This window comes from Agelaius phoeniceus, chromosome Z, assembly GCF_051311805.1.
Source record: "Agelaius phoeniceus isolate bAgePho1 chromosome Z, bAgePho1.hap1, whole genome shotgun sequence".
In the NCBI taxonomy this organism is placed as follows: Eukaryota; Metazoa; Chordata; class Aves; order Passeriformes; family Icteridae; genus Agelaius; species Agelaius phoeniceus.
In genome coordinates, this window is record NC_135303.1 from 47,541,062 (window position 1) to 47,555,598 (window position 14,537).

Consider the following 14,537-nt stretch of genomic DNA (forward strand, 5'->3'; position numbering starts at 1 on the left):
AGTGGCCAAAGAGCACTAATGTGGTTCCTCACATCCTGCTCCCTTCTCAGTGCTCAGCTTCTCAGTGTGGGCTAGAGGGGCTTAGTGTGTTTTTACTCTTAGATGCCTTGAGCAACAGGTGATGGACTAGGAGGGCTTTTTGTGTGGCTTTGTAGCAGAGGAGAACGCTGCAGGCTTTTTTTGGCATTATCTGTAGAGAAGGTGTGGTTCTGTGCATGAACTCACAAAGCAGCCCAGGGCACTGCTATTGTGATGTCAGCGGCCGCATGGCAGCGTTGTCAGGCAGAGTTGCTGTGCCGAGGCCCGGAAGGGCTCAGTGTGCAGAGCAGCTCTGCGGCACGCTCACTGCAGGGGAACCTGCTGATCGACGAGGTCTCTGCCAGCAGGACTCTTGAGTTTTTTTGTTTTCTCCCTACAGGCTTTGTCCCTTGCAGATTGAGCAGCACTGCTCCAGCCATGGAGGGAGTGTGTGCTGCAGCTTTCACGGCTTTTACCGTGGCTTATTCCGGGTACTTTTTCACCCACCTGGCACGTAAGTAGACGTTTTTCTTCAGTGCAGCATATGGAAACCCAAATGCCACAAAGAGGCCTTCAGCTGGGTAACGCCCCTGCCCACAGCTCCAGCTAAGAAGGGCGTGTCTCTAGCCAGTGGGACATGGGCAGCATTTGTGATGTAGCCTGCGGGGATTCCGCTCCTGCCGTGCCACGGCCTGTGGCAATGGAGTCTGGAGTCTCCTCAGTTTGCTGGCTCAAGCAAGACAACTTCCAGGATGGGAAGACTGGGAGAGCTTGGCAGGAGTCCTTGTAAAAGCTGTGCACTGCTCTCCAGGACTGAGGCAAAGTCCCTCAGTTCAAGGCTTCTTGTCTGCATTCCCTCATCCCAGCATTTGCCTGTGGAACTTGACACTTCCTGCACGCTAAAAGAGCCATTTGTTCTGTGATGAAATCACAGAATGAGCTTGGTAAAGGCCTCTGAGATGGACATTTTTGAGGAGTTCTTGTATGCTCCCACACACAGGAGCTGTTCCTGTGCTGTGTCATGATAGGACTGCCACCATGGCTCAGAGGGACTTGGGTGAAGCCTCCCTGGGGAAAGGTTTTCAGTAAGCTCATGGCAATTGCTGCATGCAATGTCTTGAGCAGACTGAAATACAGCAAAGAGAGGAGCTGTAGCCGCTGCTGGGTGAGGTGGGGCAGAAGCAATGACTGTTAGAGAACCACTTGTAGACTTAGTCTCAAGTTTCTATGGGTTGAGTGGCCAAAGAGGAGAGACAAGGTAGACACCAGGCAGTATTTTGTGCTGCTGTTGTCTTGCTTGCTGTGTGCCACAAGGGATGCTGCTGGAGTGGTGTAGTGAAAGCAGAATGCTCTGTCTTTGGGTTGACTTTGGGGTGGGCATGGCCAGCACAGGCAGTTTTCTTAGAGCATCTGGTTCTTTTTCCCTTGTGTGTTGCAGGTCACATCAGCCGTGCCTGGAGAGAATCTGCTCTTTGGGTGAGTGGCAAAGGAGCCTCTGGCCTTGGTAGCATTTGGCAATTGCGGAGCAAGCTGTGAGCTGGGCCTGTTGCAGTCCGGTGCCAGCCTGGCTGGATGAATGAAAGTCCAGTCCAGGCCCTTTGCAGCAACAGCAGCAGCAGGAGGACCCAGGGCTGTTTTCTCCAGTTCCTTTCCAGAACTTTTAAGCAGCTGAAAGTGGTGGCTGCCATGATGGAATTTCTCCTGTACAAGAGAGCGCAGTCCAATCCAGCTGGCCCATATTACTTGAGTCTGAGCACCCTAGAATCCCATTTCTCTGCAGATGCTTTCTCCTGAGTGCATCTGGGTCTAGAGCTGAATATAAAGGAGGTTACGTGTCCCTGACGCTGCTGTCTGTCTGCAGAGCCCAAAGGGAACCTCGGAGCCTCCAGTGGCTGTGTGTCTTCCTGAAGAAGAGGCCCAAGGGGAGGAAGATGCCCAGCAAAGTGTACCTGCTGCCACTGCAGGGCCTGAGCATGCAGCATCAGTAAGTGGCAGCTCTGGGCAGTCCTGTGGCTGGAGCAAAGCATAGCTGCAAGTTTCTGATCAGACAGCACCTCCCGTGCCTGGCTGAAGATGCTGAGGGCTGGAATCTTTCCTGCCCTTCCCGCAGGCAGTGAGGCCTGGAACTTGGAAGTTCAGGGATCACCTTCCTACTGTTCTGAAAGGGGCTGTGAATTTGTCTTAGCAAGAGACAGGAGGTAGCATTAGGATGTCTTGGCATGCTGCTGGGGTACAAGTGAGGCCCTTGGTGGCCAGTGGCTGTGCAGGCTCCCTGTCCCCAGTGAAGAGAGCAGTGCAAAGGTGCAGTTCAGAAGCTTGCAGGATATGAGGAGACACTGTCCCCAGGAGGGACCTGGCCCTGCGCAGACAGCAGCTGTCAGTAGCTAAAGGAACAGCTGAGATGCAGCGGGGCCTGTAGCTGAATATAGGTGAGGTGGTGAATGCCAGGTTCTTTCCTGTCCCTCATGCTGCTGTGTGTCCCCAGAGCAGAAGGGCAGCGTCAGCACCTGCTCTGGCTGCCTCTGCACCCGAGGAAGAGGCTGAAGAGGAGGAAAGTGCTCATGAACCTGCCCCTGCTGTCAGCCCAGGCCCAGAGCAAACATCACCAGTAAGTGCCTGCTTTGGTTAGCAGTGAGTGTGGTGTCATTTTGTCCATGGTGTAAAAGCAGCCTTTGGATTTTGGGCCTTGAGCTGGAGAAGCGGGCTGCAAAAGCTGAGAGGTGAAGAGCCCTGGCTGTGGCCAGCAGCATCTTCCCAGGGGCTTGCATTTGAAATGGGATGGCAGGGGCACCTCTGCCAGGCACATTTGTGACCTCACTCATTTCTTTTCCCAGAGCTCCACCTCCTCTGTCCTGGCACCTGCAGGAGCTGCAGCAGAAGGCTCTGAAGGAGCCTCCAGTCCCCAAGCTGGCAAGTGCAGCGGGAGCAGCTCGTGCATCTGGAGCACCAGTAGCTCCTCTGGCAGCAGAGAGCAGCTGGGAGAGAGGACAGAGGACAAGTGCCTGGCCATGCTGAGTACGTCCTTTGTGATCCTTGTCTGCTGGAGCAGTGCCCTGTGTGTGCGTGTGTCGGCATGAGCTGTCCCAGCTCCTGTTCCTCCTCAGCTGAGTGCCAGCTCCTGAGGCCTCCACACAGGACCTGTTGTTGTGCTTTGAGGTGGTGAGGGGTCACCGGGGTGTTGCTCCTGCCTCTGAGAGCAGCTCAGCCTGGCTTGGCTTTACCTGAGCTTCCCTGGAGGCAAAAGGCAAACCAGAGATTGTTTCTGGCTGAGCAGGAGGCCGTGACCCAGCCAATGAGTAGGCCTCAAGGAGCTCCTGTGGGGCACGGCCAAGGTCATCTTCAGAACTCGGCCTATCCTAAAGGCTGAGGCACCTCATTCCTAAGGCCCAGCACAGTAGGTTGGAACATGAGCTGCTGCTCCTGAAAGGCAGAAGGCCATTGTTTAGGCAAAATTGTCCTGCTCAAAGCTGCAGATTGTGCTTCTGCTGGAAGCACTTTGCAATATTCTTGCTGTCCTGCAAAGGGCAGCTGTTGAGAACAATTGATTCCAGGAGCCAGGATGCCTTTGATGTTTGCAAGGATTAAAGCTTTGCTTGAAGGTCACAGAGTGTTGATTGCCAGGAACAGCAAGGTTTTGTTATTCCTGCTGCCCTTAACATTTCTAGACAACAACCAGTTCTCTTGGTTACAGCTTTCTGATCCCTGCATCCTCTGACTGTTTCTGCACGTGCTTAGATTTTAGTTTAGACGTCTAGTTTGGTGCAGGCCATCTGTGCTGCAGGGCTGCTCGTCTTGCTGCTGTTGTTTCTGAGGAGGTGGTGGTGGTGGTGGTGCGGTGGTGTTGTTGTTTGCCGACTGCCTGAGTTGAAAGGGCCCAGAGTCGCAGAGAGTGGGGCTGCCTTTCTGATCTGCTGCAGGGTGGGATCTCTTTTGAAGTGAGCATCTTTCCTTGGGATTTTTCCAGAGATGCTGGTGAGCGAGGGAGATCCTGAGGCTGAATACACAGAGCTGGAAACCATTGGCAAAGGGTGAGTGCAGCCACAGTTCCTTCTTCAAAGGCAGGGCCTGTGCATTTTGCTGGTGTCACATCTCCCCAGAGCGACGTCAGGCAAGCTCCAAAGCTGTTCAGACACTGCGTTAGGATGATGCCTGATGATCTCTCAGTACTGGTCAGCATTTACAGCTGTGGTCCGAAGGCAGGGTGGCAAAGACACCTGGACGCTGGCAATGTCTTTTCTGCGGCACAGAGCAGCACCTGGCAGATCTCCATTCCCTCAAGTCTGTTGCACCTGATTGCCGCTCTTCCTAGGAGAGAGCATTTTTGCATGTCTCAAAAGAATACAGAATGCGTGGGAATGAAAGGAGGAGAAACTTTGTTGCCTCAGAGGTCAAGTCAGCAGCTGACAGCTGTCAGGGAACAGCTCTGGGTAACATTTCTTTCCAGTATTTTGCTGAAAGCAAGATTCAGTGGTCTGGATGGCCACCACCTAGCCTAGCAGCCAAAAGCAGAAATGAAAGAAGCAGCTCTCTTTTGTAGCTAAGGTGGCAAAAGACAAAGCTTCAGGGCAATGGCCAGTGCCAATGCACTCCAGAGGAAAAGGCATCATCTGGCTGATGGCAGAACCCTGGTGGATCCTGTGGGGTTTAGGCCTTTCCTGCAAAGAATCCACCAAGCTGTTCCCTTTGAAAGCCGGCTCTGCTGACTGGAAATGGGACTGATTTGCAACATTTTCCCTGTGAGAAGCCAAATGTACAAGAAGTCTCCAGAAAAGCAGAGTCCTCCAGGTGTCTGGGGCACCGAAGAGAAGCAGCTGACAACAGCTCTGGACTCAGAACGCTGGTGTCCAAGGATCCTGTGTTTTGAGGACTTCTGCATTTGTGTGTGCAGCAATGGAAGCCTTTCCCTGCTCTGGCTGTGGCTGCAGCTGTGGCCGGGCACTAACTTCCTTGCAAGCTGGAGAAGGGATCTGTGTCTGGAGGCTTTCCTGCAATGGCTGTTCCGTGGCCTCAGGCTTCTCAGAAGGCCTCGGTAGTGGTGCTTGATTTTGGCAGACAGGCTCCAGGGAGAAGTGGGAGAAGGCCCAACTGGCAAGTTCCTGGAAAAATCCCACACATGTACAGATACAGAAAGAGAAAAGGGGGGAAAGACCCAGAGGAGAATCTGTCCTATTCCATTTACTGTTTGCCCCAGGACTTATTTGCAATTGGACTGCAGTGTCTTGCAGTGGCAGGGACTAAAGGACTTCTTCTTTCTCCGCTGCTGTTTTGTTTCTAGGGGTTTCGGCACGGTGTGCATGGCAGTGGAGACTGCCACAGGAGAAGAGGTAAGCGCCAAGCAGCGCCGCAGCTTCTGCAGCTCTCGAGTGCCCTCCCCTCTGCTGTGAGCTGTGGCTGAGCTTTGGGTGGCCAGGAGAGCTTTGCTGCAAAGGCAGATGAAGTGCAGAGCAGTGTCCGCCTGCCAAATAGAGTGGGGACAGATTTTGTCCTTCTCAGCTGCCCCTGGGAATGCAAGGAGGCCAGAGGAGGACACGCTGGCTGGGTCTTAGTGCCCAGGTGGTGTCTCAGAGCATGGCACTGCTCTTTGGGGCTGCAGGGTTCCTGAGTTCTCTTTTCTGGCTATTAGCAAATACATGGGAATCGTGCTGGTAGTTCTATAGGCACCTGCAGTGCTGCCCTTGGAACTGTGCTTAGAAAGAGTGGTCTGCAAGGAGTCTCTCAAAGGCCTAAGCCCTGCTCATAGCCCGGTGTATATCCCTAGAAGATCATGGCCTGGGTTATTTCGTTTTACAGTCAGGCAGTAATTGCAAAAGTCAGTGGTGTGAAGAAAAGTATTTGAGTGGAGCAGAATGAAAATTCCTGGAGTGAGGAAATGCTAGGATTGTGGTTTTTGGAGGTGTCCTTAATGATGTTTTCATCATCGTGGCATTTTTTCATTGTGAAGTATGTAGGGTTGTATATCTTAGGAGGAATAGCCCTCAGGATGTTTTTAGGACAGCATTTTATCTGCCACATCTCTAACTGTTTGCTTTGTTGTTGTGCAATGGAGAATGCCAGTGCCTGCTGGAGTAATGATCCAATCCCCTAGAAGTGCCAATGGTTTGCCAGCAGTTTTGCTCCATTTTTACTGGCACAAAATGGCTTCCTGCTTGCAAGAGGTGTGTGAATGAGCATGGGGATGATAAAGTAAGGCCATGGGAGAAGACTGGCTCTGGGCACAGTGAGTGTTGTTAGACCTCTGAGGTGGAGAGCTTAGAGCGTGTTTCTGCCAGGTTTCCAAGGCAGAGGCTATGTGGCTCTGTGTCCTGGGAGGTGCCCGAGCAGGCGGTCTGATGTCCTGTCACAAGGCAGCTTGGCCCAGCCCAGCACTATCCTCCTATAATCACTCTCTGCATGTTGCCCTTGTGGTCCTGTGCCACAGACTTTTGGTTCATGGTTTTCCCTGTCGTTTTAGGTGGCCATAAAGAAAATTAGTCTCCTGCAAGAGAGCGGCAGTGAACTGTGCCTGAATGAAATCCAGGTCATGCGTGGCAATAAGCACGCCAACCTTGTCAACTATGTAGACAGGTGAGTGGTTCTGCTGTTCTGCTGTGAAAGGTCATTCACATCCTGCAAGCCAGAGGTTCAAGCACTCCTTTGGTGGATGGCAGAGGATGGAGCTGTTCATTCCTGTTTCTGGGCTGATCTACAGTGTCTTGGGAGGAGATTGCATTGGGGCTGCATTACTCTTTCCTGGCATACCGAGTTTGAAGGGCGCTTTCAAAGGCCAGACTTGGCCCTATCTTACTGAGCCAACAGCCTCAAAGTTCCTGTGCTCTCTCCCCATTGTTTTGTTGGCTTTGGGGTTGGATTTTTTCCCCATGGGTCTGAAGTGCTGCCAAAGCACTGTAGATTGTATTTCCCTTGGCCTGTTTGTTGGTGTGGATAGCAAGCAGTGTTTTAGACTGCCCAGAGTTCAAGGCCTGTAGAGCATAGTGAATGACTGCTCACTTCCTCCTGTCTTCCTCTGAGAGAGACACAGAAACAAGAATCCATCAGGTGGTGTGAGTGCACGCCTTCATCTCCAGGCTGTTGTTTCCTCCTTTCAGCTACCTGCTGGACGAGGAACTCTGGCTCGTGATGGAATACATGGACGGAGGTTCCTTACACGATGTCATCAGGGAGACTCACCTGGCAGAAGGAGAGATAGCAGCTGTCTCTCGGGAGGTAAGGGATGGTGCCTGTGCTTCCCATGCCTTGGTCGGGATGGTCCTTCCAAATGGGTGACCAGGAGAGGAGAGATTTCATCTTCTGAGCCTCCTTGCTGCCTTTCTCTTATGACTGGCAGTAGCAAGAGCATCTGAAGTGCCTGCCAGTGTCCCTGCCCTTCTTCTCGTGTGTTTGTGTTTGCCTCTCTAAACACTTGCCTGGAGCCTGTGTGTGCTGCATTCCTTCCCTGGACGGGCAAAGTACTGGTGGCACAATGTAAAATAAGTGGCACAGACAAAGATACACACTGGGCTGTCATGGAGCTCAGCCTCCAAGAGAGTCTTGCACCAAAGGGGTGTTTGCAAAAGCATCCACTCTTGTCTGGCGGAGAGAGCACAGCCACTGCAGCAGTGCTGCTTCAGTCTGTGGTTGCAGGGCAGTGGCCAGAGGAACAATTGTCCTTTCTCTTTCAGAAGCACACACACCCTCACTTAGAAAGGCACTGCTGTCCTTGTGTTGGAGCAGCAAGCTCTTGCCCTTGCCAGCAGCCTGTCGTGCCATGGCTCAGCATGGCCCAGGAATGTTGCAGTGTTGCAGATGTGCCACTTCCCCGCTTGTGGGATGAAATCCACTTAGGCTGGTGTTTCTTTTTCCTCTCTCAGTGCCTGCAAGGCCTGGATTTCCTTCACTCCAAGCAAGTGATCCACCGGGACGTCAAAAGCCACAACATTCTCCTGGGTCTGGACGGATCCGTCAAGTTGGGTGGGTGTTGTTGGCCAGGCTCAGCTCTGGCAGGCTGCGGTGTGGGGCTGCCTTTGGGTGACTGCCGGTTCCCTGCAGTGGTGCCTGTGGCAGTCCAGGCTGCCCTGATACAAGTGCAGAGCAGAGCCCCAAGGTGCAGGGAGGTGTTGCTGGGAACAAGGGCTCAGGAGTGCCTTTGGCTTGTGCGTGTGTCCCTTCCCAAGCAAGGCACTTACAGTCTAATAGCTTCAGGGCACTAAAAGCCACTGCCTGAAAGCTGGGGCTTTTGCTAACTGGCCAATTCGGTATTTCCTCGGCTGCAGGCCAGAGGAATGGCAGCATGGCCCCTTGCTGGCAGCCGGGTTCCATGCTGCCCTCTTGGACATTGGTACAGCGGGGATTTCTTTGGTTTGCTTTCTTCATTCACGCTGGCCTCTTTTTTCTCCTCAGCTGATTTTGGCCTTGCTGCTCAGCTGACCGCTGAGCAGAGCAAACGGAGATCAGCTGTTGGGACCACTTACTGGATGGCGCCAGAAATCTTCACCAGGAAGCTCTATGGCCCCAAAGTGGACATCTGGTCCTTTGGCATTGTGGGGATCGAGATGGTGGAAGGGGCGCCTCCTTACCGGATGAAAACCTCCCGCACGGTGCGCTGCAACTGCTCTCAGATACTGCTGACACCCAAATACAATCTGCTCCCATTCTTCTGCCTGGCAAGCTTGCTAACACCTGGAAATGAGAGGTGCCAGGCTGCATAGTCTCTCGTGCTCCTTGTCCAGATCGTCCCCTTGCCATTTCAGTGCACGAACCGCACAAAAAATGGTGATGCCTTTTGCTTGACGGAAGCTTTGACAAAAGGGCAAAGCTGGGCTTTTAGTCCCCATCAGCCAGTGAAATCAGGGGTGAAGGCAAGAGCCTTTGCCTATTGGACTGGCTATGGCTGCCTGTGGCTTTGTGTTCTTTCAGTAGGGGTAGGAAAGGTATCTGCCAGGCTCTGGCAGGGAGTAAAGTGCCACGGGAGAGTGGAGCCTGTCCCGTGGGGTGTGTGTGAGCAGTTTGGGGTGCGAAGGAGACAGGTAGAGCGTGGCATTTCCTTCTTCTCTAGGTTCAAGAGCTGATCAGCAGCGGGGGCAGGCCAAAGCTGCAGAAGCCCAGGCAGCAGTCGGCGTGGTTGCGAGACTTTCTGCACTGCTGCCTGGAGAGGGACGAGGACAGGCGCTGGTCTGCCCAGGAACTGCTGCAGGTAAAAGGCAAAGCGGCTGCAGGCTGCACCAGCTGCCCGCTGCCAGGGGCTCCTCATCTGCTCAAGTCCAAGGCGTCTGATGGGGCCCGCTCCTAAGCATCTCCCCTCTGGGGGCTTGCAAAGGAAAACAAAGGAGAATCCTGGCCTAGGATGCCTTGGAAGGAGCCTTTCAAGGTCACCTAGACCAAATCTCCTTAAGCTGAAGACATCTGGAGTCATGGATTTGTGGGATTGGGAGCCATTTTGCCTCATGTAGCAAGGTCCTGGATGTGGAGACAGTGGTGCCCAGAATGCCCTCCTTTTCTTCTTTCTATATCTTTCTGGTAGCCAGAGAAAGCCTGTTTCAGCCTGTGAGGAAAGTACAAGTTCATGTTTTTCTTTTTCTCTTTGGGCAGCATCCGTTTGTAACATCAGCCAAGCCGACCTCCGAGCTGACGCCTCTGATCATGGCCACGCAGCAGTTTATGGCCAACAGGAGATACTAGCCCTGGAAGAGGCCATTGTTCTTGTTTGCACTTTGTAGTTTGTAGATTATAGCTCGTAGTTTGTAGTTTGTAGATTATAGCTCATAGTTTGAAGTTTCTAAATTATAGCTCATAGTTCGTAGTCTCTTTATTCTAATAGTCAAAATAAATACTATAAGAAATAAAACCTACACTGTGCTGGAAGCTTCCCTTTGTTCTCACCCTGTGAATAAGCTCTAAATTTGCTTCTGAATGGTCAGGTGTTTCTTCGATGTGGGAAGACACATGGATGGGATTTGCAGCATGGTTTGGAAGCGTGCAAAGGTCTTCTTCCTTCAGTGCCTGCAGGCCACAAGCTCTTGTGGAGATAGAGGCATTGCAGCTGTGGCTAGAGGAGCAGAGTAGGGCAGAATGGAGCAGAGCAGTGGTGTCACTGCTGGGGATGCTGCTGTGGCTGTGGGCAGAGGGGGAGGGAGCCGGGCTTCTCCAGGGGCTCAGGCGCAGGTGAGTGTCCAGCGGGAAGGCAAGTTCTGCCACGGGAACTAAGGCCAACATGAGGGAGCGAAAACTTGTGCAGTTGGGACCTGCCTGAGCCACTGTGGAGGCCTGTGGGCCTGCTAGGGCACTTCCTGGGGCTGTGGCCTGGAAGAATGTCCCCTAGACTTTAACCTCTCCCATGGTCTCCTGTTTATCGTTTCAATATACATTTGATACCGTGATTATTGAAAATCATTTACTTTGCTATGTTTGGTGGTAACTGACGGTATATTTGACTACCATTTAAATTTAAATTTTAGTTGCACAATATTTGACAGACATCCTCTCCCAGTTTTCGTGTTCTGCCCCCGCTTCCCTGAACCCATTTTCCCTGGAAAGGACAGGCCGGGAGATGGAACCTGCTCAAGAGCACAGGCGAGCCACCAGCCATCTGCCACCTCCCCTCCTCTTCTGACCCCTTGCCAGGATGGCCCTGGCAGGCATCCTGGATTCTACCCTAACCCACTTTCTGACTGCCCTCAACCCTGCCCCTGCTTTCCTCTTGTATTAGCAGTCCCCCATTTTTGCTGCAATACATATTTCAGAGGTCAGAGCTACAATAGAAGTTGAGAATAAAACAGCTGGAGGACCGACTCTGTTGCCCCCACAGGAGTTCTGTGCCCTGCACCACCGGAAGGTTCCCCCATTCTAGTCCTGCATGAAACCTTTTCTTTTGACTTGTGTGTTTGCTGAAGGCCACGTGGGAAAGGTTCCACCATAAGTCTTTTGGCTTTGATTTTCTGTTCTCTTTTGTTTTGTGGGTAAGTTTTGAGGGGGAATGAAGTGGCGGGAGCCGTCTGGGAGTCAATGCCCGTGAAGTGAGGGAAAATGAAAATTATATTTACTTATTGTTTGGTTATGCTCTGCAATATGAACCCACCAGTTTATTTTAATTCTCAAGCTTAATTAAAATCTATTAAGTATTGTGCTGGTTTTAGTTATGAGAAGATATGATTTTTACTATAATGGGTATACCATTCATTTTAAATAAAAGAAAAAGCGGTGATTCATGAGAGTTTGTCCTGGAGGGCACGGGCCAAAAATGACCACACAGCCACACATCAGACAACAATGACCAACACCAAGCCTCAGGAGAAGAGAAGCCACAACGGATGACAGCCAGAAAACTTATGGTGAGCTGATCATGAAGTGGAGAGGACTCTGGGGCCAACTGGGAGTGGCCATGCAGATCAACAGCCTGTCTGAACCTGTCAGGGCACAGGGAAAACAGGTGATGGCTTTGGGATGGGCACCCAAAGCTGCCAACACTATCACCCAATGCACCATCCAGCACCAAGAGAAGACTTGCTGAATTTTATCAGTATTTCATCCAATTACTCTTTTTTTTTTTCTTTTGGCTAGTTTCATCTTCTGTACATAGTCCTCTCATTCCTTTGAGATTTCTACCTCTTCATTTCTTTGCACCTTCCCCTCCCTGATTGTCAGCTGAGCTATTTACAGATGGCTTTTCTCACCCACCTGGTACCTGATGTGTGTGCCAGCACCAAAATAATTCTCCTTATTTTGCCCCTAACTGCCTTCTCTTTGGGCCACTGTCACAGCTGGCAAAGCTTCAGTCTTTCACATGTGTTTTTTGGCCAGTAAGTGGGTAAGGGCTGGCAAAGCAACTTCCTAAGGCCTCCAGAGCAATGCACTGCAAGCCAGACCTGTTCTCTTTCAGGCAAGGCTTCTCTGAAAGGACTTCAGAATTCCCACCATGGAACTGAGGCACTGTTGACAGAGCACCAGACTGTGAAAGGCTTTGAAAGGGGATAGGAAGCTCAGCTTGCAAATGAGACCAAGAGGAGGTAGGGTCAAGAGATGTGGTGGCCACACATCCCGAGGTAAATAGCCTTTGGCTTTCCTGGGGCCTTCCCCCACATGGGGCTCCCACTCACCTGGCCATTTAGGAGCTGGGTTAGGGACTCCAGACACAGGTGTGGAGCCTTGCCTCTGGTGTGCCAGGGATCAGTGGCCACAGCTGGGCTGGGATGCAGGCCTGGGAGTGTGGGGCGTGCAGAGTAGGGCATGGCCTCAGCAGAGCAAGGCTTGATCTGCCCCTTTCCCCACCTACAAGCGCCTGAAAGGGCTTGAGCCAGCAATGTCCTCCAGTGACTCACAACAAGATTTCCAGGTTCCTGTGCTTCTTGGCTGTCAAGACTCCAGAGATTTGTGGCTGGATATTAAGAAGCTTGCACATTTGCTTCCCTCCCAAAGAGGCATCCTGAGCGTTGTTTTTTCTTTCTAAGGCCTTCCCTCCTTTCTATGTCCTCTTCTTGAGATAGTCCAGGGAAAGCCTCTCCTCTCTCCCCTTCTCCACCACAATGGAGGGGGACAATGGAAAAACCAATCTATGAGAAGCTGAGAATGTTAGAGTTATAATGTAGTGAGGGAAAAAAAAAAAGCAGCAGTAGACGACAATAGGAAGAAAATTGTGCGAAAGAGGTAATGGCTTAAGCAAGAAAGGTGCAGTGTCACACGGGGCCCCTGGAGCAAAGACAGGATGGCCAGGGCTTCCAGCATGGTTCTGATGGTAGATGGGGGCTGCTGGTGCTGCCGGGAGCAGCTCTGGCCCTGCAGTGGCAGTTTGCTGCTCCCTCTCTGCGGCAGTGCTGGTGGCAGTGGCGATGGTGATGGGTGTCTGTCTCTCCCTGCGGAGCTCTGTTTGGCACTGCCGCTGCCATCAGTCCGCTACGCCAGGCGTGTCCGTGGCAATGGGATCTGCCGCTTTGCTGCCTCTTCCTACCAGCCTGCTGGGCTGCACTTGGCTTGGCTGCACTCCCTTTGGGCTTGGCTGAACTCGCTTGGTATCAGTGTCAGCACCCTGGCTTGCCTTGTTCTGCTGGAGAAGAAAAACAGTCGCACATGCTCCCCTGGCCCTGATGGTTTCAGCTGTGTGTCAGAGCTGTCATTTCAGTGCCACTCATCTCAGCCCTGGGTCCTAAAAATTACTGTGGAAGGACAAAAGTGGGGGGAAAAATGGTGGTGGTGCTTTGGTGCCAAGGCCTCTCTGCTAGAGTGAGTCAGAGAGAAGGATCCTCCTTGCATTTCCTGTCATGGCGTTTCCCTGCTGAAATCCCAGCCACGGCTGTGATGTAAAGTGCTTTGAATAAATAGTGCTGAAAGACACATGGCCTTGTCTCTGTACCTAGGAGGAAACTCTAAATGTCATTGAAGTCGTGCTTCTCCCTGTTTGCTCTTGCAATCTCTGCTGGTCAGAGTGACCCTGAGATGCATTAGAAAGTCTCTTTCCCCAGCCCGGCAGTTGAAGAAGGAGTGGGAACTCTTCTGTTCTTGGTCTCAAGGTTGTTTATTGTTTCTTATCTATAATATTCTTTCTCCAACGTGCCAAGGTCTGTCTAGCAGCTTGGGTTGAGGCACACTGCCCACCTCAGAGGCAGTGTTGTCTTTTTATACCCAAAACTATGCGTACACTATTTACAATAACTTCCCAATACCTATCACCTATGTGAGACAGTGAACTTCTCCTCTAAACCAATCTAAAAGTGCCAACATCACTCAGAAGATGGTGGCTAGGAAGAAGGAGGAAAAAGGACAAGGCACATCCAAATTCCTCCATCTTGAGACCCCCGAGCTGTCATTTTCAAAACCTCAAAAATCTATTTTTCACCTGGTGACAAACTACCTATTATTCTACTTAAACTCTTTTGACTTGTAATTCTTCATATCAAGATTGGCGATTGTTTTTTCCAAGGGCTAAATCAAAGGCACAGGCGTCTTGGGCTCTGTGCCAAAGTCTCTGAGCCCCCGGGCAGCGGCTTGAGCCCTCCAGGGCAGGCAGAGGAATTTGCTGGGTTCTGATAGTTTGCTGCTTTCTAGAACTAAGGGAGGTCCCGCTGGAAGAAGCCTTCTGGTTTTTGCTCAGAAGCAATAGTGGCCAAAGAGCACTAATGTGGTTCCTCACATCCTGCTCCCTTCTCAGGGCTCAGCTTCTCAGTGTGGGCTAGAGGGGCTTAGTGTGTTTTTACTCTTAGATGCCTTGAGCAACAGGTGATGGACTAGGAGGGCTTTTTGTGTGGCTTTGTAGCAGAGGAGAACGCTGCAGGCTTTTTTTGGCATTATCTGTAGAGAAGGTGTGGTTCTGTGCATGAACTCACAAAGCAGCCCAGGGCACTGCTATTGTGATGTCAGCGGCCGCATGGCAGCGTTGTCAGGCAGAGTTGCTGTGCCGAGGCCCGGAAGGGCTCAGTGTGCAGAGCAGCTCTGCGGCACGCTCACTGCAGGGGAACCTGCTGATCGACGAGGTCTCTGCCAGCAGGACTCTTGAGTTTTTTTGTTTTCTCCCTACAGGCTTTGTCCCTTGCAGATTGAGCAGCACTGCTCCAGCC

At 51.9% G+C, this 14,537-nt stretch overlaps 1 protein-coding gene across 1 annotated transcript; it reads left to right on the forward strand.

Annotated features, from left to right (window-relative positions):
• Positions 1-456: 456 nt before the first annotated feature.
• LOC143692265 (serine/threonine-protein kinase PAK 3-like) lies at positions 457-9,672 on the forward strand. Its single transcript, XM_077172178.1, has 12 exons — positions 457-532; positions 1,457-1,494; positions 1,880-2,002; positions 2,853-3,033; positions 3,983-4,046; positions 5,294-5,342; positions 6,470-6,582; positions 7,104-7,221; positions 7,866-7,965; positions 8,395-8,591; positions 9,050-9,187; positions 9,583-9,672. The coding sequence occupies exons 1-12, from the start codon at positions 457-459 to the stop codon at positions 9,670-9,672; spliced, it is 1,287 nt and encodes a 428-aa protein (XP_077028293.1).
• The last annotated feature ends 4,865 nt before the right edge of the window (positions 9,673-14,537 follow it).